The 25,000-nt window shown below is 33.8% G+C and overlaps 1 protein-coding gene across 2 annotated transcripts in view; it reads right to left on the bottom strand.

Annotated features, from left to right (window-relative positions):
* Positions 1–25,000, bottom strand: part of LOC145666450 (lachesin-like) — a 1,090,518-nt gene that overhangs the window by 293,106 nt on the left and 772,412 nt on the right. For both annotated transcript variants that reach the window (XM_081733682.1, XM_081733683.1), the window contains exon 4: positions 3,923–4,093. In XM_081733682.1, the coding sequence (XP_081589808.1) occupies positions 3,923–4,093 (171 nt within the window). The remainder of the gene's footprint in view (positions 1–3,922; positions 4,094–25,000) is intronic.

Below are 25,000 nucleotides of genomic sequence, written 5' to 3'. Positions count from 1 at the left end.
ATATATATATATATATATATATATATATATATATATATATATATATATATATATATATATATATATATATATATACCTTTTGCATCTGAATGCCCCCTCCCCAAATTTACAGAGAAATCGGCGCCCTTGCTATAAAGATCACCCAATAAGTTCTTCAGACAGGAAAAGAATGTCATATTGTAGACCAATGTTTTTGCAGAGAAATCCAGAACTACAAAAAGTTAAGCCTTGCTCTGTAGAACATGAAATATCATTTGTAGTTCTGTGTTCAATTTTCGAAAAGAGAAAATAATAAATAAAATTTCCACTTGGTGACATTAGCTATGAGCTCATGTTGTAAACAACTGAAAACTAAGTTAGGGGCAAAGTAAAATTTTTCAAAATTGAAAACACTATTTTCTTAATAGTCCCGAATAACTTTTGTAGGCAATTGATTCACTTAAGAGTTCTTCTGAATACATTGAATTAATTAGATTAGATTCCGAAGTGAAAATACTATATGGCTAATATTTATTTCATCGACGTAAGAATATTACATAGATGGGAAAAGTGAAACCAAAATCGTAGCTATCATTATTACGCAAGAGTAAAAATGAAGTAATTGCTTCAATGTCCTAAATGTTGTTACATAATCCACTTCTCTGCTTCAGCTTTGACGAGAGAAAAGGTAAGACTAAGCTATCTACTAGATAGTATAACTATTGTTCTAACCATTGATTTATTAAGATAGTATAACTATTGTTCTAACCATTGATTTATTAAAGTTCCAAAATGTAGTTCGAAAACGAGCACACTGCTGCACTTTACCTATCTGTATCTCAATCTTGAATGGGGCATCCAGGGGACAATAGAATCAAGTCCATTTGGTGAGGTTCTAACAAAAAGACACAGAGGGCCCTATGCAAGGTTATTTTCAGCTACGTACTAAGAGTTTGGCTAACGCGTGATGCTAACTTTCATATTTCGTGACACTGGTGACGTCATCAACGATTTATATCGAAAAGGGTCACTTGCAACTATTCCACAGAGTTGTCCAAACGTCAGGAGTATTATACGTCCTTACTTGATTTCTCCAAATGTGTTTGGGCAACCCTGATATAAATCGTGGATAAATTTTATATAGAAATGAAATATATAAAAAAAAATTAACGGTTTACTTCGCCTAATATGCACGGCCAATTTTGGTTATTTATTGGTACATGAATGAATCATGGTCCAACTTAGGTTTTTATTACATTAGTTTTCCAGGAGGACGTATCATAAGAAAATAGAAGTTTTTTTTTATTTTTTTGCCAAAAATCCAGTATCTTACGAGATCTTCGACCTAGAAAGATGAAATTCGGCACACACAGTTGCCATTAAATGCGCAGACACATGTCCCAGCGCTATTGGATTTTTTTTTATATACGGGGCGAGGGGTTTCTATATAAATAACAATTTAATGTAAGATTGTTTGATGGCCGGCTCTTAGAATGCTGCACCCAATTTAACGATTTTTGGTATATGAATTATCCATGGCGTACCATAGGTGTTTAGTCATATTACCAACATTGAGATGTAAGAAGTAATAAGATACGGAGATCAGCTGAGGACGTAAAAATAATCGAAAACGGCCGATCTTGATGTACAGTTCATAGTTTTCAGGGTCGCTGAGATGAATAGTGACATTCCAGATACCGCTTCAGTAAGAATTCCTCCTCCATTGTCACTGGCTGATGTTAAGAAAGGGTGACATGCAAAAGCGATCGAAGACAACAGATATTAGCGTCCAATTAAAAGTTTTCAGGCTGCAGTCCAAGTTCATTCCCCATCGGGAGAAGGGTTGAAGATGGTAAAGGATGACATTACGGATTTCTATTTTACATATTCACTGTGATGCGTATCCTATGTGGGAAGGGATTCAACTAATTTCCATAAACCTAGTGTCTCTGTGCGAAGAACGGGCATTTCAGATATTCAAACATAATAAAAAAGAATACAGTGTGCGGCAAAATGAACAGTACTGAAATCACATCGTTGACATTTATTTATTTATTTATTTATTTATTTATTTATTTGTTTATTTATTTTGTATAACGTAATGAAACATAAGAAATGTCAAAAGGATGTCAACTAATTGTTACTCAACACAAATTATAAATCTAAGAGGAAGCGAGCATGTACATCACGTGTTCAAAATGTTGACCATTACGTCTAACATTCTTCATAGCAGTTCTGTAGATCGATGAATATGTTAGTGAACACGGCTTGCTGGAACAACAAAACAAATGATCGAATCTCCTCTCGTAACTCCAGTACAGTGGTAGGGTATTATCTATACGGAAAATTGCTTTCTTTAGTATACCCCACATGGAGGCATCTCCACTCATCTCCTGCAGTGAGATGCTGGCCCACACCGTATGAGAGGAAATAGTGCTCTAAAATAAAAAAAAACACCTTCTCCTCTGTTGTGAGTAACATTATCTTCGCTCCAAGTGCATACTCCGCTAGTCCAGACACAGTTAAGCATACAATATGGCGCTCACAGCTCATACCACATTGCACCCGCGCGCCATTTGCACGCGAATTTCAGTACTGTTTATTTGGCTGTATACTGTACCTTAAAATCAATATAGTTGGCTTAAATTACTTAGCCAAATAGTCGTTAGTTATTTACAAAACTGTATTATACTAAAGTTTCAAGCAAAATTATTAAAATTCACGAAAAATAGATCAACCAACAATGGTAAATTACCAGAAGAGTAATATTAAGAGTCTTCATCCCGGCGAAATTAAAATACCGCTAATTTTACAGTAATTATGTGATACCTTCAAATAGATAAAAGATAATTGAAATATGGAACAAGAGCGCCCTAGACAATATTATTTTGCATGAGGTACCGTTACCACAAGTCACCTAGTAGCTTTCGGTTTTCAGCCGTTTAGAAACGCGAAAATAAATGCCGATTTTCAAAATGGCTCGAAATCGAAAGCAGATAAGTGAATCGTGATAACGGTTTCTCATGTAAATTGATATTGTCTAGGGCGCTCTTGTTCCACATTTCGATTATCTTTTATCTATTTGAAGATATCACACAATTACTGTAAAATTAGCGGTATTTTAATTTCGCCGGGATGAAGACTCTTAAGTACCAGAGGATTCAAAAATATTTATCTTGAGCTTTGAACGTATATGAGAGTACATTTGAATAAATATACGGATACATGATATGTGACTGCATATTAATATAGTTATATCAAATATAAATATAAACACTGTCCGAAAAACAACTATGCACCATGCAAATATCAATTTAAATATACGAAGGTCAGTCAAAAAGTTCCCGGAATGTTGTCGTTGCAATACAATCCCTAGGTTGCCTAATTCTGAATTTAACAAATGTGAACACGTCTTAACAGGTAGTGTACGAATAGTATAGCTAAAGGGAGAAGTATGTAGTATTCAGTTGATGCAATTTCACAGATCGAGCAACGCGCAAACATCAAGTTCATGTGCAAATTGGGAAATATCTTATTCAGAGAGTTTGATACCCCATCGGATGTTTGGTTCTTTTCAAAGATAAAAATGGGCTTTTTTTCGTTTCGCCAACGTAGACGAAGATACTAAAAACAATGCGACAGCTGAAATTCAGGAGATACTAAAATATATCTTTCGTCGGTGTTTGCACCAATCGCAATATTGGTGGAACAAGTGTGTGTGTGTGTGTTCCGAAAGTGCGAACTTTGAAGACGATTAAGTAAATTTGTACTTATATTATGGTAATAAAGAGGTACAACAGAATTCCGGGAACTTTATGACTACTTCCCGTATGATAAATATGGCTATATAAATATAAATATAAGATACTACAGTGTATAATTAGTGGAAATTATGTTAGATTAGAAAAATGTGCCATTGATTGTATGTATTATTCTTTCTTACCTTTTATAATATCCCTGTGTCCCTTTCTTAAAATGATTGGTTCTCCATCCTCCCTCCTCCAGACTATTCTTGGTGGAGGATGACCTGTTGCTTTACACACGAGCGTCGCATTCTCTCCTTCTTGCACTGCTAGATCCGAGCTTGTTTCGTCATTAGAGATATCCGGGGGCACTGAAAAGAAGTAAACCACATAAATTTAAGTTAATTATTGTTTTATTAAAACAACTTTAACCTGATTATTTTCACAAATCTGACAACTTTCATTCTGATATGTAATTCAGCATATACAATTCAATCAAATTTTTCTATCTTGTTCTTTTCAAATCACTTTCTAATAAGTACAAATACATGATACCAGCTACTAAAGGTTTCACGCATCGAATAAAAAAAATCGAGTAGAGTTTTTGAATCTCTTTCAGGCTTGCCAACCATACGATAATTTATTCTGATGTGCGATAATTTAAGCCTTAATGTTATACACGTTAATGCCCTTGCGATAATACGATTATTTTAGAACGCACACTTTTCTGCTGTTTTCGAATATGCAAATAAATTGTAGATATGCATTAAATAATTATAAAACACACATGCAGAATTTTTGTAACAGTCATTTTCGCTAAAAATAAATGAATAACGATTTGAGAATTGGTAACTGGCAACCCTTCATCCATTGTTTAAATTCAATTACGTTTACAAAGGGGTGGAAATATTGTTTTTCAGAATAGTATTAATAAGAATTTTAAAAATGATGAGGGCCGCAGTGGCTCAGTGGTAGAGCGTTCACCTCTGGTGCTTAGGGTCCCAGGTTCGATACCAGCTTGCGTCAAGTGAACTTTGTGGTGAACAAACACCGCATGCGTGGGTTTCCTCGGGGTTCTCCCACTTTCTTTATTCCTCCATTTCATTCATTTCTCATCATCACCGTCTCCTTTAGTCTAGCTCGCATAAACGTCGGACATTAAGCTCAAAAATTTCATTTTATTTTATTTTTGTTTTTAAATATGATGAAGACAGTAACGCCGATTTGGAATTCGAAACTGAAAGTTATTAGATAAGTTTATTATATATGATTGCTATTATTAGTAGTACTATACTTGTGTCTACAATTATCACATGTATAACGAATATGCGGATTTTTTGTAATATACGATAATTTAAAAAAATGACGAAAATCGGTAATTTTGTTCTCCAGGGTCGGCAACTCTAATCTCTTCTAAAGCTACGTTAAGAAACGAAAAGTGAACTGGCAACATTGCTCACGATACTGTCGTCATCCTTCACTTATCTTCGTTTCAAACTTTTCCATTCATGTTGTGCATTGTACTAATCAGTAGTTGATTATTTTAAGATTAAAAACAAATCAAGTTTTAAAAACATTATGGGCGTTTAGGACCGGTCAACGAGTCTTCAACAATCAAGTTCATTAAAACTTCAAGAAATAAGGCGTAAGTAACATCAGTTGTGTAAACAGTTTCGTTTTCTATCTTTGCTACAAGGCTAGGCTAATCATTAGAGTGTTCGCGTTTATCCAAGGTCTTGACACAACAATTTACAATATTCTCTACCTTAAAAGGCGGCTAAGATCTTAAATCTCCGAATCAAAGCACTAATTCAACAATTGGTATCTTCAAAGGAATATATGGCATCTGAAGAAAATTTCGAATGACAAACTGGAGATTAAATAAACCTGCTCTGTGTGTCTTAACCACGAACAAATAATAGAATACAAATTCATCTCGTATTACGGTACAATTTGTCTTGTGTGTAGTAGAAATATGTTCATAACATGTGTTTAAAATAATTAACCCACAAAGTAAGCAAAGGTGCTGATCCTGGGGGGCGGGCTCCTCCAAAGTTCATGTGGAAACCCCGCATTGTACTTATACAATATCTGGCATAATTTGAATTCAATTTGTCTTAAAATCATTCTATAGGTCTATGCCTTCTGCATTTGAATGGGTCCCCTAAAATTAAAGAGAAATCGGCGCTCTTGAAAGTAAGGATTGAAAGAAGTATAGTACTTGCAGATTGTTTTCTATTAATATTAATGTTACTTTACTTTAAAGCAGGCCAGTATTTATATATTGTACGCCCCTATGCTCTAAATAATTTGCCGCCCCCGCACTAAATTTCCCCCCTTCCTCGAAAAGATTAATGCTAGAGTTGAATTCATAATTTTTGATGTAGCTAAGATGAGTAGTGACAGTTTTAATCCAATTCAACTTCAAGGTCATACTCCACTCCCAGGGAGGGAGCGAGATCTTAAAATTAATCGAAAACGACATATATTAGCGTTGAATTCATAGTTTTCGAGGTCGCTGAGTTTAACAGTATTAGTTCTCATGATGTTCAAGTTCATCCTCACTCCTTTGGGTGGAAGTAAATGGCGTGGGAGAGGATGACTTTTTAAAAATAATCAGATAAGCTAGCTCATTAGCAACTACTGTAATTCGAGCAAATTAAACACATTAACGTATTTTCTCGCGCTTGCGCGGATTCTGCGGGTTGCTATTTTTAAATATTACTTTATTGTGAATCTTTAAAAAAAAATCCAAATTTTGCGGCCCTCTAAATTCTACCTCCCTGTGCTCGAACACAGAAAAGCACTAACCTAAGTACGGGCCTGCTTTAAAGTGAAATTTGTCGTTAAAATATATTAAGCAAAGCAGTCGAGAAAATAAGTAAGAATAGTAGACCATATACATGTTACTGAGTATTTATGTTAAGTCTATAGAGAAGTTAAAAATATAAATATGATAAAAATGGATTATGGAGTCTTATTTTTTACACTTGAGGTAATGAAAAATGAAAGAAAATTGGCAGTTCAAATATTTCTTATTATGTAGTTTTTGAGATGTTTCCTTTTAGGAGCGTATTTATTTATATCTTGTAAAATAAAGACTGAAAATTATATATAATAATTTTCATTGACTATCGAAATATTCAACAAATGAGCTTAGGAATAGCATCGTTTAAGCTTCGTTATCAATAATACTTCATTATGTTTGTGTCACAAGTTTAATTATTGTAATAGGTTTCCTTGTGTAAGCACTATAATGAAACTGAATTTGCTCGAGTTGATAGCTGTCAACAGAGCTCTCTAGCATCTGTTAGGAACAACGTTACAAGACGCTGCTGTATTTTGCTTCACTGAAACACACTGATTCGCTCTCAGAAATTAATTAGTCCTCAAGCAATGCATTCTTAGGGTACTGTTATACCGAAATTTTCCAATTTCATCTTTTCCTTTTATATTTTCCAATCTCAAATCATCATTCATGCTACACAGAAGGGCGTTTATACCGAGTTTAGCGATCAATTTTCAGGCAAATCAGGATTGGTAGCAAAAACGTTCGAAAATTATCTGCGACTCAGGCAGTAACAACACGTTTGCAGTAAAGGGTACACTCACAAGTCTGTTTTAAACGTAACTGAATAAGGAAAGGAAAACTTCTTTATATATATATATATATATATATATATATATATATATATATATATATATATATATATATATATATATATTTATATGTGTGTGTGTGTGTGTGTGTGTGTGTGTGTGTGTATGTGTGTTTTGTGAGTAGCCAATAAGCTCTCTCTTCACTTGGTCATCCCTGTGAAAACAAACATGTTTGTGTTTTGAAAAGTAAAAGAAAATATGAAACTTGATTCAGCATGTGGTATCATCAGGTTTCATTTGAAACAACAGATTTCTTTCTTTTTTCCTTTTTGCTTTGATTTTCTCGTCCCGTTGAAGAAGAAAAAAGGAAAGTATGAAATAACAAAATTTCGATTTACCCGTATCCTTACTATATTTATTGCTTATCACTATCAGTCAACGATTTCGACATGAGATGATTCAAGATTGGTTTCACCAGAAGCTGTTTGTAAAGTCAAGTTATTCGAAATATACTTGGAAAGAAATATTTCTGAAAATTAAAATATTTAACAAACTGAGTGAACATATAACTAAATGATAGACATGAGATGCAATTAGAGCTTAAAATTCCATATTTGTATATTGACAAATCAACATAATCAAAATCTTAAGTTTTACTCAAGTATTAAATATTTGAAATATCGAAAATATCAAAATACCAAAGATATTGAAGTAATGAAATATAACACATCGAAGCTGTAGGTTCGAAAAATAATGAAATGGCATGAGATTGAAATATCGAAGAACCTAAAACAATAAAAATGTCGAAATATATTTATCGAATTGACTTCTCAAAATTGATATTTAAATTTTGTAAAATATCGATAACAGACCGATATATCAAAGTGCTGCACAGCCTACTCACATTTTAGTGTGGATTTGGGATTATAGATGAATTTTTCTTACCATTCTACCTCATGACACTAGCAGCATCCTGACCGGCAGCAATATTTTTTTTCATACATAGCCCTACCTGTCTATCAATCAGAGATAACTAGAAAAATGGATGCAAGAAACTTCAACCTTCAGCAAAGTAACTCTCACTCTATGGCCTATTGAAATCAAATGTTTAATTTCACATTCACAAAATCTCTTAAGACTTCTGTTCTTACACGTTAGCTAACTGGATCTAGTTCCTACTTTTATTACTATTTTTGCGTATCCATCTTATTGTCCTCCTATGCGTGCCTAGATCTTTCTAATGGTCTTTTTTTTTCGATTGGGTTTCCATCAACAGCATAAACCCGTCATCAAGAGAGTATCTTTCAGCTCTTGGAATTGGTTGCTATCTTTAATTTTCCTTGTAGAGTATTTCAGAACAAAGTTGAAGAATAATGGTCACGAATCATCTCCTGATTTGAGGCTATTCTCGACGCTGAAGCTCATAGACAAGTGTTTCCCTACACGGACTTTACTTTAGGGTTCATTAAGATGGATCTCGCAGAGATAAGAATACAAAATAGAAACTGGATCCAATTGCCTATGGATAAAAGTCAGTGGAGAGCTTTTGTGAAGGCGGCATTGAACCTCCGGGTTTCATAGTCCATAGAGTTATTTAGTTCCTTTAAACACATCTTTATTAATCTAATTATCCTTTCTGGAATACCAAATTCGAAAAGAACATTGTACAATACACCCCTCGTAAGCGAATCGTAAACCTTTCTGCAATCAATAAATAATTGATATATCGGGCAGTTATATTCCCTCTTCTTCATGAGCATTTGACGAATGATACTTATCTGGTCGATAGTTGATCAATTTTGACTAAGGCTGCACTGATAATCGCCAATAATTTCGTCAGCGCAGTAACATAACTTTCTTTCTGTAAATATTATTTTCAGTATCTTCTATATTTTGTCTTAGGCTTTTGTTGTATCTTCAAACTCTGAAAAATCAAGGTCTTGTGTTTTTCTCGCTTATTGAAGGGGGCCGTATGAGTGCTAAGTATATTGTGTAGTTGCTTTGTAGCCGCTTCGATTAGCGTTGAAATTGACTTTGCATAACAATAAAGAAAGGTTCAAGTTAACATTTCTAAATTTAGAATAGGTCACAATGTAGACACCACTTAACATTAAAAACAAAGAACAACTGAGTTACAATTTAGAATAAGCCATAATTGTGATGCACAAGGCCATACATCTCGCTTTAAGTGGAACAATCTCACATTTCAGATTGGTGTCTCGCTGTCGAGGAAATGATTGGTGGGACTCACTAACGTCCCATTTTGAGCATATAGACCTGTAGACATAAATAATCTTGATCCTTGCAGACCGAATCATAAGTGCATTCCACTGTGCTAAAGAAAAGTCGCTCAAAAACAATATTTTTTAAAAGCATGAAACTCACTTTAACCCACAAATCCCCAGGGTATCACAGGTGACACGTTGATTTCCTGTTGACCTTATAAAGTTAGTTTCGAACGTTTCACCCAAATACCCATTGTACTTTATAAGCCACACATAAACCTTTGTAGCAAGCTTTGTTTCGTTCCTTTTCTTAAGGTTTTAGCAATTTTATTCAACTTTTCTTGTCAGTATCTGCATGTGGCTCATGGAGTTCTCGAGCGCCTTTCAGCTTCCGGATATATTTTATTTATTTCTATGATAACTAAGTATTTAACTCCCTAATAATTTATTTTTCCTGTATCTAAAAGGGTCAATAATTACTCTGGTAAAATAGTAATTGTTCATTAACTAAATTAAAGTTGTAAACTACGTCCGTTCCTCGCTAAGTCACAGGTGTCACATTGGGTTTCTAATTAATTCAAAAACTTTTTTGGACATTTCTGTTATCTAAGACCCTCATTTAGTGAACCATGAAAGTTTTGTTCAAAAATTCGTACTTGAACAACATTTGGGTTTTTGTGGGTTAATTAATTAAGACATATGCATTTTAATATCTAATTTTAATAACTTATCTATTTTTTTTAGGAAACAAATAGCGTTTGTTGCGGTTTTTCAAGTATAAGTTGCGTTTAAAAAAATCATCTGTTGAAAAAGCAACACAACGTACTTGAAGAACTGTACAACACCGATCGAAAACAGTTTTACATTTCATCTGCTAATACCAGGTAGTGAAGGTATCAAGACCTTTCATTGCTTATCAATACTTGTACCAAATGAAAACTATAACCGGTAAATATTTCATAAATTAAAAGGTAACTAGTTAAATCATGGGGAACTAATTTATACCCAACGCTCGATTTTTTTTAAAATTCTTATTATTCACTAAGAAATAAATATATTGCACTCTTATTAATACACTTTTTAAAGTTGCAGTAGAAATCACATATATTCAAGAACGAAAACTAAAATTTGAAGTATACACATTTCCTATTCCATCTTTCAGGATTGAACAGAGTTAGTAACGCAATTTTAAATACTCGAAACTCGATTTATGACACGTTTGGCCTCACGACAAATATGGCTACCTTACTTAAATTATTAACCTTACTGGTGAATTAAGTTTCACCAATACTTTGGTGGGGCTTCAGAGACTTTAAATAAAATCTAACCATGTATCTAATTGTATATGGTTTTAATGTTATACTTTTAAATACATAACAAAACGCTTTAAGTACAGTTAAAGATTATTCTTTTATGAACCACAGCTTGCGATATTTCATTAATCACATTCTGAATATAGCAGGATTAACTAAGCCATTCAGATATGTTGTGCCTGACACGATGCACTTACATATAGTATACGTATATATATATATATATATATATATATATATATATATATATATATATATATATATATATATATATATATATATATATATATATATATATATATATATATATGTGTGTGTGTGTGTGTGTGTGTGTGTACGTATGTGGCACTTTATTTCTTGGTAACTACTGGCTGGATCTGAACCAAATTTGGTGAGCAAGTGACCGATCATCTAGAGAGTAACAATCGCTATATTTGATAGCCTAGCTTAGCCAGCGATAGGCTCAGCTCGGCTTGTATGTTGTATTTTATATCTCAGTAACTACTGACTAAATGTGAACGAAATTTGGTGGGCAGATAGTTCATCGTCTGAGGAATAATGATTGCTTTATTGATGACTAAGTTAGATCAGGGAAAGCTAAACTCGGCAATAGAGTCTGTGTTCCACAGATATGGATGCCGGGAGATTCTGAGTCGGTTTACTTCGGCTTGTTCGCGTTGTAGTTTAGTTTTTAACTGATTTTGGCATTTGTAAAAACCCAGAAGTCACCGCATAGGAAATAACTATATTTATGACAATTTCTATCTCCAGTAGAATGGTATTGCAAATAGCAATGTTATGCTCTCCTTTTATAGATGACCATTTCATGTTTTGTATTCTGCTAAAAAAAGTATACAAGAATAACTAGAAAAAAAACTAGGGAAAAGTACTCAAGACACATCTTCTGGTCATTTCAACATTAATGCAATTTCGTCTACCATGTTTGGTGAATTTCTGAGAAGAATTAAAGTTCGTATGTATTTTGTTTGGAAGTTTTTTCTGCTCAATGCAGTGTGAGATAACTAAAATTACAGAGAATTTTCTGAGACAAATTATGTTTAGTAATTAACTACTGTGTGCCAACTAACCCCCTGCTGCAAAGTTTTCACACTTAATGAAACAAGTGTAATCAGCTCTAAGCAAGCAGCGGAAATACGCGCTATCAGTGAAAACTTTTTTTTATATTAATGTGCGTTCATGTGTAAATGTAGCTGAAGATAAAAAAGTTGGAATAAATAATGAATCATTGCCGTTGTAAAATATATTTATGTAGACATAAAATAAGTTTATTTTGTGCTTCTTTCTTGTACTTTTTTCTTTAAAAAGCTTTATTTTGCTTTGTAATTATTACAATGCAAGTACGCTCTTATAATGGTATCGTCCTTATCTGTTTAAAGCGTGAGTGTCTCCCTCTAGTTTCCTGTTTTAACATGTTTAAAAGGCAAACAAATGGTGCGTGAAATAAGCACAAAAGAAGATATTACGGTGCATGCTGTAACGTCATAAAATTTATCTAGGTGTGCGTTGATATTTCATCGTGTATCCCTTTTGTTCACTTCTTTATCATACTCTCTTTTACAATGTATGTTGGTAGTTAAGGACGAAACGTAAATAATATGCTATGTTTTAATATTTGTATTTAAAAAAATATTTATATTATTTTGGGTGCGTATCAATTTATGATAAAAGAAATGTTATGCTAATTTCAATAATAAAATTTCTCATTTCACTCATTCCCTTTGTTCCCTGCTACTATATATCGCAGGTAAACACTTTTTACAAATCCATATTTCACTCCGTCATAAATACCGCCAAAACCGTTCAAATTACTTCGACGGTTAATCGAAGGAAACAATGCGAATAATGATTCTACAACTGCACAGATGAATGTTTGGTTTTAGTGCCACATTTAATGCAATTGATTTTGACAGCGTTGCTAGCTAGTTTAGAAGATTTGGATAAAAACTACTAACTGCATTAACCCTTATCCGGGCAACCGGGGCCTCCCAGGCCCTGTAGCTTCATGTTTTTCGAATTTTTTCAATAACCATATATATTTCAATGACATAAAATACTGAATTCTTCTATCCTTAGTCGAAGTTAAAATCATAAACATATTGAGTTGGTAAAGCTAATGGATTTTTTAAAAATTGAAAACCTTTTCCTGACGTGACCGGGCCTAAGAGGCCTTTATAACTTTAATGCAATTTCTGTGAAGTATAAGATCAAATGGTCACATAATTATACATATATTGAACACGTGGTTATTGTAACCTAACAGCATGTGTTGATATTATTATTATTATTATTATTATTATTATTATTATTATTATTATTATTATTATTATTATTATTATTATTATTATTAATATTATTATTATTATTATTATTATTATTATTATTATTATTATCTTATTTACTTTCTTCGTAGAAATGCTTTCAATAATCAAGCAGAAATAATGAACCAATATGTTTGCCCTATTTGCTGTACTGACAATAGTGCCGTACCCCAAGGGGAAAGAGCGGGGCGATTTCCTCAGACGCCGAAGTAAGGGGGGCGCAAAATTCTCATATATAATGTTACTCATCATGATAAGAAAATGCATGAGCACATATATAAAATGGAAGAAAAAGTAATAAAAAGTTGTCAAAATCAAGGAAAAGCAGGGTTTATTTTTGAAAATTCTTTTACCATTCGCGCCAACCACATAGTGCGCTTCGCAGCTGGTATGCCATCACTCTTAAGTACGGGGGCGCTGTCATATACTCTCGCCCCGGGCGCTAACAATGACTATACAACTACCATTGTTGAAAATGATTACAATCAGCAATCCGAAGGCAAATAAAGCAGTTGTTGTTCTATCTACAATGCACAATAATAACGCTATTGTGGAGGAAAAGGATAATAAACCAGAGATACTTGTACAGTATAAAAAACCAAGGGAGGTGCAGATTCCTTGGACCAGCTTGTATATTATATATGTCAAAAAAGGCGAACTAATCAATGCCTTTTGCATTTTTTTTATGAATTGTTTAGATGTCTGTGGCGTTTCTGCTTATGTTGTGTGGACAAATACTCACCTGAAGTGGTATGTTGGTGCTCATAATATAAGAAGACTTTTCCTGGTTGATGTCGCAGAAAGTCTTGTGCTAGATGATATCCAAAGAAAATCTAAGGGTCTGCAAAATACAATTCTTACAACTATAAAGCAAATCTCGCCTAAATAAAACCATCATCATCAACAAAGGCGGATACTAAGAAGAAGAAGAAGAAGAGATGCCACCTTTGTTCGTGGACTAAAAACCGCAAACAAAAGCAAGTTTGCGACGTTTGCAGTAAACCCGTGTGCAATTAACACAGCGAGACAACCATAACTTGTAAAAAATGTAAAGAGACTAAGAAATTCCTCCATCTGGATACAAGACACAGGTGTGGATAATGATTCTTGAAAGTTGATATGAAAAAGAAGTAAATAATACATAGTGTTGAAAACAAGAAAACAATTATGTACATATATAATTTCTATATATACAATTGTACACTGTAAATTATAAAATTTAAAATAAATATACCTTAAATTTTAAAAAATACATATTTTGGATTAGTCGGAACAGTATATGACAATAGGTATTGAATTTTGCGTGTTTTCCACTTAAAATATATACTGGGCCTCACAGGCCCCGGTTGCTCGTCTACGTTACGAAATTGTCTTGCCCGGAGAAGGGTTAATTATATCTAGTAGAGCTTACAGCGGTAAAAAAAAAGTAATAGTTATTATTGCTATAAGCTATAAAAAGATAATTTACCTAAGCAATTTGCGACTCCCGTTCTCCAGAAAGAACACATCTTAAAAGCCATGATTTAAAGTATGCTACCATACCATGAACAACGAAGGGGAGGGAAAGTGCACTTGCACTCTGAAAGACCTAAACGCTACAAACATAATCTCATTCTGTCTGTTTTTTCTCTTTAAATAATAATTTGTTATGTTAGTGAAAGATAAAGCAAGCACACTTGCAGAGGAAAGATGGTAATCCTTTCTATGGTATTCAATATCAATACGTGCTTGTAATCCCAGTGCAACTAGCTCTTTTATCTTTGTTTCTTGATCTGCTTCTGCATCTGCTTCTACATCAGCTATTTAAAAAAACACACACACACTTGTTCCCACTTTTAATGATAAAGAACTTGTTTGTGACAGAAACAAGGCTAGTTTTCATATCAAAACTGTGATAAGTAATTAAATTGAACAGATGTTCGCTACTATTCGAGTTTAACATGTTTTTTTTTTATTATTATTATTTTCTCAAAACAAGTAAGGTAAGGACGCTACTCACCACGAAGGGTTGGATGCAGTAGGCGTTTCACTACCCAACCTCTTGTTTAGGGTGTATTATTTACTATTGTATTAACAAGTTTATCATTTTGCATAATTCGTCCCCTACAAATTTCCATTTTCCCCTTTATTTTTGTCCATTACTAATGACTTTAAACTCTGATTTATGCGAGGGCAGCGGTGTGACAGTGGTAGAGCGTTAACCTCTTGTACATGGGGTTCTTGGTTCGATCCCCGCTCGGCCAAGTGAGTTTTGTGGTGCACAAACACCGTAGTTTGTGTCATTTCCTCCCACTTTCTTCATTCCACCATTTCATTCATTTCTCATTATCAACGTCTCCTTTAGCCTAGCCGTCATAAGCGTGGGATGTTTTTCTTATTTATGCGAAAATGTAGGCATGGATGATCTTGACAATAGTGTAGCTCTGATGAAGCTGTCTCAAGCACTGCGTCCACACACTATACCGAAAGTTTCCGTCACAAGTTTAACGCATCTTCCGACAGCATGAGTATGACATGGAAACTCCTTGAAGTTCATAACTAGCTCAGTGTCTGTTTATAAACTACCTTATTTTGTCATTAATCAATGGTCTTAACAAAGGAGGAGAAGTAAGATTACAAGTGTCCCATTGTATTATATCGGTGTAATATTTAGCTACAAAGTTCTTGTTTGGTGGCAAAAATGTCTAATAGGACCACTTTCAAAAGTTGCTTTCCTTGCCTTCAAAAGTCGTCTGTACCTAAGCTCTCAAATGTGGTTTCTGTTAGCAATGACCATCGCCAAAAGCAAATTTTTGGGATGAGCAAAGTAAGTATTCCGTTCTGTAACGGAGTCCACAACTTATTTCAGCTCTTCTGGCAAAATACCACGTTTTCTGAATGGTCTCGTAAACATGTTATTTACTTTCGGTCAAATTGTTGCTCAAGTTAATGGCAAACCACATAGGCATATATACCTTCTAAAGATAAGATAAAGGTGACGATTTTCCTCACTATATGAAGGATTTCGCAAACTAATGTATAGCCGCAGAACTCTATTAGCTGTAGTGAGCCATCTTGAATGTGACAAAGAGCCAGAGTCACAAACTGAAAGGTCTTCAGAGCAGTGCCCTAACTGGATGACTTTTGATATGTCCAGTAAATACAGTTGTCTTTGCTGAGTATCTGCCTGTCTACTTCAGGAATCAAACAATTGATAGGTTCAAATGCAATAAGTCAGTGATTCAATGTGGGTACACTGCAAGGGGCGGCTTCATCAGAGCTACAATATTGTCAAAATCATCCATGCCTACATTTTCGCATAAATCAGAAAAAAATGAAAAACGAAATATTTAAGTTTTATGTTCTACGATTATGCCAGCTAGGCTAAAGGAGACGGTGATAATGAGAAATGAATGAAATGGTGGAATGAAGAAAGTGAAACGAAACAGAAATCCCGAAAAAACCCACGCACACGGTATTTGTCCAGCACAAAGTTCACTTAGTGCGAGCTGGGATCAAACCAAGGACCTCATGCATCAGAAGTGAATGCTTTATGAATGAGACCCCACTGCCCCCGCATAAATCAGAGTATAAAATCATTAACAATGGACAAAAATAAAGGGGAAAATTGAAATTTGTAAGGGATGAATTATGTAAAATTATAAACTTGTTAATATAATAGTAAATAATACACCCTAATCAAGAGGTTGGGTAGTGGAACTCTTAAGTGCAGCCACCCCCTCGTCGTGAGTAGCATCCTTATCGCACTTGTTTTAAGAAAATTAAAAAAAAACGTTAAACTCTCAAATTTTGCTAAATTCGCAAATTTTGCAAATTTTTGACGGCGATGTGCGACCAGAAGATGTCATATAGATATAGTTTATTTATTTTAAGTTTGTTTTTACATACTTGAAGAAACCTTTAGGCTATATAGGGTCCTCGTCGTATATACTTTACTAGTTTTAAAAAAAATATTGAAAATGTATTGTTTTTACCGGATTTTTCAAATTTTAACGGCGATGCGAGACCGGAAGATATATGAATAAAAAATTTTCTTTTTGGTTTTTTCTCCTGTCTATACCAATGGCAACTTTTGCGCACTATAGCGTTCCGAAAATAGAAAAATGAGTTTTTTCGAACCACCCTAATGGCCATGTTAGCCCGTCATGCATGAGAGATGACGTTTTTCGGCTATCACCATCCTCTGAAAGGGAAGGAAGAAAGCGGCCTGGGACCTATATGTTAGGTATCATCTCGGCATTTGCCTGATGTGAATGAGGAAAATCCAGAAAAACCTCACCCAGGATGGCTGGCCTGAAGAAAAGCTTTTACACTTTTTCGTCCGATTGTCCCCACCGGGAGTCGAACCCGGGACCGATCGCACTAAAGACGAGAACGTTAGTGACTTCGCTACGCAGGGCCACTAGCGGGAGCTCTAATAATAATAATAATAATAATAATAATAATAATAATAATAATAATAATAATAATAATAATAATAATAATAATAATGGCAAAGTGAGATCAAATTTGCAAAAATTATTCGAAAGTGTTTTCGTAGATCTGCTACACACTTTATAGTTTCAACATAATCCGTGGTTATAATCTGGACTGTTTTCTGGTAAAAAAATAATAATAATAATAACAATAGTAAAAATAAAAATAAAAAATAAAAAATAGTATATGGTAAATGGAACGTTTACGAACGATAGGTGAACGAGATAAAAAAAAATACATTGTATGATAAAATTACAAGAATAAGTATTACAAACGCAGCTAATGCTAATGAAATGCTAAATACAAAAATAAAACAATACCAGATATCGCATACAATGAAGTTAAATTAGCATTCCTACTTTCATGTAAATGAATATTTACCTTATAAGAGTTAAAACACAAGTTCATTCCAAGCTGATATATTTGTTCTCGCGTATCTGCTCCCTTAGTACAATATCATTTTATATAATTTGAATAATTACAACCGTTTCCTTGTATATCTGAAATAATAAAAGAGAATCAAGGAAACAAAATGATTCTTAGAACAATGTTACCAGATCGTTAAGTTTATCTATTGAAGTCCTTTGTACGAGGAAAGAAAATCTATTTCTGTGTGTTTTCTACAATCTTTCTTAGGCATGAGCTGATATAAAAGGTACTGTTAATATGTGTTGTTGTTTTTTTCCTTTATAGTAAGAGAAACAGGAAGCTAAGGTGGGTTATTACCCATTCCACTAATTACATTTATTAATGCCAACTCTTTCCCTCTTTTGTCTGTCGTTTATTCCCTTGACTATCATTCTCCTTTATGTCCAATTCACGAGTCGCTTTTAATTATACCCAAAGAAACCATTTATATGGAGAATAGCAGAATAAACGATAGTTTTAATTTTTTTTTTTTTGTTCTTCTGCTTCAACGTTAAAAAAAAAGTAACTTCCAAGTGATTTTTAAACGGAAGAAAAATACACCGTGGAGTATAAAGAGGGAACGGAAGGTATGGTTCAAATAACACGTTCAAGGGAAGGCAGTGGAAAGAATCTTGAATAAGAGTCCTTAGAGTATAAAGAAAATAACCGTATGCGAGGTTTCACTCACCGATGGTAGAGTTGAATAAAGGACAGGACAGGATTAAGTGGGGTTTAGGGGAAGCTATAGCTTTGGGCCTCCAGTGGACAAGGACCTCCACTCTGATCAAAATTTCAACTATCTAAAAAGAATAATGAAGATACAATCATCATAAAATAAAATATAAACAAAAATTTGAAACAAATTCCTTTAATTTAACTACTGTACTTTCACAAAAATTTATTACTGTATTTTCAAAGACAGCAGGGGGCCATTTTTTTCTAGTCCCGGGTCTCCAGATGGGTTAATTCAGCCCTGATAAAGGACCAATTCTATTTTTAATGTCGTTCAACTTACACGATGAAAAGTTTGCTTGAACAAAAAGTTTCAACATACAATATCATTTATTCATCATTACATTACGATCTTAAACGTTTAGTTTGGCTCCGGTTTCGAAAAAAATAATCCAAAGCGAGAAAGAAATACTGATGATGGACATAGGTAAAAATGGAATCATTTACTAAGAGATGTCTCTCTTCATGTATGTAGCATTATGAGGTCGGATGAAACATACCTGCGGGCTAAATCCTGTCTATGGGCTACCATTGATCATTACTTTAATAGATCATGTGCATATTTATAAGCAATTTTAGAGTTTAACGATTTTTATCTACCAAGTAGTCGTGGAGAAATTCTATTGATGCCTGGAACTAGCAAAGGGCCTGTCAGTTTGTCATAAGGACCAAACTGTGTCACATGATCAGGTAAAAAGTCACGCTGCGTACTAAATCGAGTCTGGAGATTCCAAATCCAGATGTGAGATATTTCAAGCACGTAACCTCCACGTTGAGCAGCCTGAGTAATTCGAAGAAGATGCTTATACTTTATCATTATTATTGATTTTGATAAAGCAACTTGATTTTTGACAATGTTGTGTCCACATTTACCTTACGTGCTTCGTTTTAAGTTCTTCATTACGTCTTTGTAATAAACTTTCAACTAGCCATCTCCATATTATAGTTTTTGAGATATGTGGACTTCATTTTTTCATCGATTTTCCATTGACATTAATTTTAATGTTTTGTGCTCTTTTGACTACGTTCCATCCATTTTAGGACAATTTGCTTTTGGAATGTAGACTCTACGTAGCCTCTTCTACATTTAAGCTGAAATTCAGTCATCTCCCCTGTTCAAATCATTGCAAACAAATAGGCCCTTTTGATGCATTTTTTAAAAATTAAAAAAAAAAAGCCATTTGTATACACTCCTTGTTTTCCGAGAGCTGTAACGATAAGAATAGGGAACTCCACAAAGAAAGGTATTCTACGATTCCTTCAAAAGAAAAACACGACGAAAAGAAAAAGAAAAGTTTCGACCATTTTAAATACTAAAACAGTGAATCATTAATAAAAATTGAGTGTAAATTTAAAGTGACTGGGAAATTATAAAAGTACTGTTTACTTTAATAAAGTACATTATGTGATGAAAGTTTTAAAAATTATTTTGGAAGTGTAAGAAATCAACAAAAAGTATTTAGCACATTTTAAACCACCCTGTACAAGATCCTTTATGTAGAATTCCGATAAACAGTGCTTGGTGAAACCAAAGTAGTTCTATTGCACGTAAATGAGAAACATGCATTAACGTCATAAAGTAAAACACTAACCAAATAACATAAAAGTAGTAATACCAATAATAGTAATAAACAACCCGCCTATGGGGGCGCTAATGATGATGAAGATGACACAAAACTAGAAAACCAGTTCAGAACTCTCTCGAGCTGTATTCAAAACCTTCACACAGTCGGTTGATCCTAGTTCATCAAAGCCCTCTGTATACACGTATCACATGGGCTCCATTTATAATCTCCTCATTAGAATGGAGTTAAGTCGATGTGTTAGCGTTCTGCTAATGAGCGGGGAATCAATACTTCGAAATACTGACCTCCCCTACAGCCCTACACCCCAACTTCCCCGTTTTATGCACAGACTGTATACAGATACATAAATACATATAAACACCCCTGTGTATGAAAGGGATCAAGCTAAGCGATTCTCCGCAGACGTCAATGCGAAAATAATGATGTAAACGTTGTTTAATGCATGAAAGAAGCTTTGGGGTTCACTCAGAGAAACCAAAAATAAAATAAACACTCAGGGTTGATTATCGTACAATATTACCCATGAATTACGAAGGCAATCTTTGGGGTTTACTGTTATAATTTCTGGAAAAAAAGTTAAAACTAAAAGGTTAATATGGTGAAAAAGGCAAGCAGGAGTTGATGGTTCATACTAGTGTTCTCACTTCTGGTTCGAAGAATTTGAGTTTCAATTCCTGTTCGTATCGGTTTTTTAACTCTAATATTAGGATAGTTTTTTAATAGTGACGCTTCATATATATATATATATATATATATATATATATATATATATATATATATATATATATATTGTATATATATATATATATATATATATATATATATATATATATATATATATATATATATATATATATATATATATTGTATATATATTGTTACATACCCGCCAGGAATGAAGAAGAAAAATTTTGTCATTTAAAAGAGAAAAAAACATTTTAAGATAGCTAAGAACTCTAAATTATGTTTATAACTTCATTCCGCTGAAGACTACACTGAAAAAATAACATTAAATGGAAATAAACGAAAACTGAACTGAACTGAGCTAAACCTGACCTCTTATACTATCACCCAATCTTCAGATAAATAATTATTAAAGTAAATTTTAACACGAAATAAAAACCAAACGTTTAGATAAACTTTGAAATAAAAAAGTGGGTAAGGGAAGCAGAAATTATGGCTTTACCTTACAACCAGCAGAGTATTCAAATTACCAAACATCAAACTACTTTTTAGAACAATGGAACTGGAGGTTGTGTTCATGGTGTAAGTTATTTTTACTTTTCCCCTATCTTGAGCTCTGGTTAGGGTAGTGGAATTGGTATCCCGTGAGGAGACAATATGTACTATTTATTACTACCATTATATTATTTGTTAATTCTATGAAAAAACGAAAGCTGCAACTATTAATAAAAATATTTTGTTTAAATTGAATTTATTATTCAATGGCTAACATTTGGTTTTAATTATCATGACTGAAGTTAACAGTTAAAACTTTGTATCCCCGAAAGATTAAAATCAATTTGTTTACAGATTAAAACAATATATAACTGCAATATATCATAGTTATTTGATACTACAAGGGATATTCAGAAAGTAATGCCTCTAACGTGATACCTTTATTTGCGTTTTGCAGATAGTTCCGATATAGGAATCAGTGGAAGGCTTACAAGGTCAGCTACAAATAGTGGCATCATTTCGAACATAGTGCCCATTACGGGTAACACACTTGAGTCAACGTTAAACAAGGTTTTTCATTCCGTAAGCCCTCTTCCGCGTCACAACTGTAGCGTTCGACCTTAAGGTTATTCTTGAGTTTGAGCAAGAGTCAAAAGTCGCAGAACGAAAGATCCGACTATAGACAGGATGAGGCAAAATATCAACAACAGTTTGCCAGCAGATGGAACAACTTTAAATTTTTCTGGGGGAGGAGAGAACGTGTGGCGGTACCCCATTTACTGACGCTTCGTTTCTGGGTTGTAATAGTGTATCCATGACTCGTCGCCGGCGATGAATGTTCCTGAGCGCAAAAATTCCGCAGTCACAAATTCAATGACAGCCCACTGTTTCAACCGGCCGTCACCACTGGATACCATGGGTTGCTCCATTACTCTGGAACGAGAAGAGTAGGAAGATGAAACGAGTGACATTCTATAGCTTAGACATCAGTGCATTAATGATAAACAGTTTAGAATGTTTGTAGTATTATTGGAAAGTAGTGGGCTTTGAGGCAATACTTTTGAATCATCTTCATATAAATTAAAAATTTTCGCACGAGAAGGTATGCAACCTGAAGCACAAGATACACATTTCGGTTATCTAATTTAAGTTACTTCTAAGATACTCTATAAAGATACGGATAGCCAATTCCGGAATTTTTACTTTCCGAAATTATGAAATTATAAAATAGGAAAATTCCGGAATTCGGAAAAATTCCAGATTTCGAAAAATTCCGGAATTAGGAAAAATTCTGTTTTTTGAATTTCAGAATTTTCTACACTTCGAGTTTTTCCGAATTCTGGAATTTATCTGAATTTTGAAACTTTCCCGAAATTTGTAAAGTGAAATTTTAGATTACCGAAAATTTTGGCCATCCCTAGTAAAGAACTAATGATAATTCCACTTGTAAACTGTGGCCACGCTTGGATTAATTCTGAGTTGCGTATTTTTTACTAGTTTAAAAATACTGAACGCAATGGAACTATTTTAAAAATCTGCCCATCCGGTCGCGAGAAAAATTAGCTCAAACCTGGGATCTTTGAAGTATCGCTTATGAGAATGATAATAGTGCCTACGTTTGGATACATCTCTAATTGCACTCTTTATACTAAGTTGAGAATCTAAATCCAATGGAAATTACAATCCAATTAATGATATTTTTCTTCTAATTACATTTTTACCTTTCTATTGTTTCCTGTATCATATTGTAGCATTGCATTCTATTCATGGTTCAAGTTTTAACAATCTATGCTACTTGGGAGTGGCACAGCATGCGAAAGTTACTTTTCGTCTTTAAGTTTGTGTTTAAAGGAGTTCTGGAGCACCAAAGTACTCAAAAATTACGCATATGTACTCGTGTCGATATAATGACTGCAGGCGTATTGTAGAATGGAAGGATGACTATTAATATATCATGTAATAAATTGGAGATGAAGTCGTATACATTGAACAACTGACTGACCTAACATTACACTTGGAAATATCTGGAATGGAGATAGAGAAATAGAAACGCAAAGGGTACACAACAAGCGAAGATAGTAATACCTGTTCCTTCAATGAAAGAAAACAAGCATTTTACTGCAGTCACAATGTCTTTTCTTTAGTTTTAGCAATAATAAACAGGGGGTAGAAACTCAAAATCTTTTATTATTTTTTTCTTTTATTGAGTGTTCAATCCACCCTCTATACATATAAAGAGTGCATGGAATTCCAAACATGAAAATCAAATGAAATATTTCAGTTAAACGTCCCATAATTATGCCCCGTTCGGCTAAGTGAGACAATGATTAAAGGAAATGGGTGATAATGAAAGAATTGGAAAAATAAGAAAGTGGGAGGAAACGGGAATACCCCGAGAAAACCCGTTTCTTCTCACTCAATACTTCTATCTTTCTTCATTTTAGTGACGGGAGAACGGAGACATGAAAGAAAACGTTGCTAATATCTGAAAAAGGGAAAACTTCGAACAGAACTGAAGACTTGATAGTATCGATTATTTTCAGTATAGAAGGAAGTAGAAGGAAAAGAAATCCATGAAAGTCGGTATGCAGCTCAACCTGACTATTTCCCAGAATTTCATCGTTTTGGCTCCAAAATTCCCTTTTTTCCCTATTTTTGCTATCAAATTTCCATAGATTAAGGTACTTTCCTCAGTCTTCTTATAGCACTGGCGAGACAATCATTGTTCGTAGTTTGAGGAAAATTTCATTAATTTAGGGAAATTTCATAGGTAAATTTAGCAAAAAGGGAAAAAGGGAATCTTTCGATAAAAAAGTAAAAAAAATACAGGAAAATTAACTGACTGATTGACCAATATCAATGCTCAAAGTTTTCTTTGTTCTTCAGAAATAAACCAATACACTAGCAACAGTTTGTGTGTGCTGAAAGAAGTAGCATAATTTGCACCCATTATTGGCTAGATCGGAGTCACGGTGGAACGCTTATTGGAACGCTCAGTGGTAGAACGCTTATTTCTGGTGCGTGAGGTTCCACGTTCGATCCTCAGCCAATCAAGTTTGTAATAAACAGTATCGTGCCCGTGGATTTTCTCGAGGTATTCTCGTTTTTTCCCACTTTCCCATTCTTTAATCATCATTCACTTACTTTAATGATCGTCTCCCTTAGCCTAAAGGCATAATCGTGGGACGTTAAACTGCAAGATTCCATTTAATTTTGTTGGCTAGGTGTATCTGTGGTATACTTTTGTAAAAAAAAAAAAGAAAAGAAAAAGAAAGAAAGAAAGAAAGAAAGAAAGAAAGAAAGAAAGAAAGAAAGAAAGAAAGGTGAATTAAAATAACCGAAAAACATAAACAAAAAGCAAATAAATAAAACAAATGTGGTTGGCACTTCCTTTAATATAGCTAAAATAATCTTATAACA

The sequence above is a fragment of the Thermobia domestica genome, chromosome 12, assembly GCF_964235325.1.
Source record: "Thermobia domestica chromosome 12, izTheDome1.hap1.1, whole genome shotgun sequence".
Lineage (NCBI taxonomy): Eukaryota > Metazoa > Arthropoda > Insecta > Zygentoma > Lepismatidae > Thermobia > Thermobia domestica.
The sequence above is the reverse complement of the archived record's forward strand: the minus strand, read 5'-3'. Positions and strand labels throughout refer to the sequence as shown.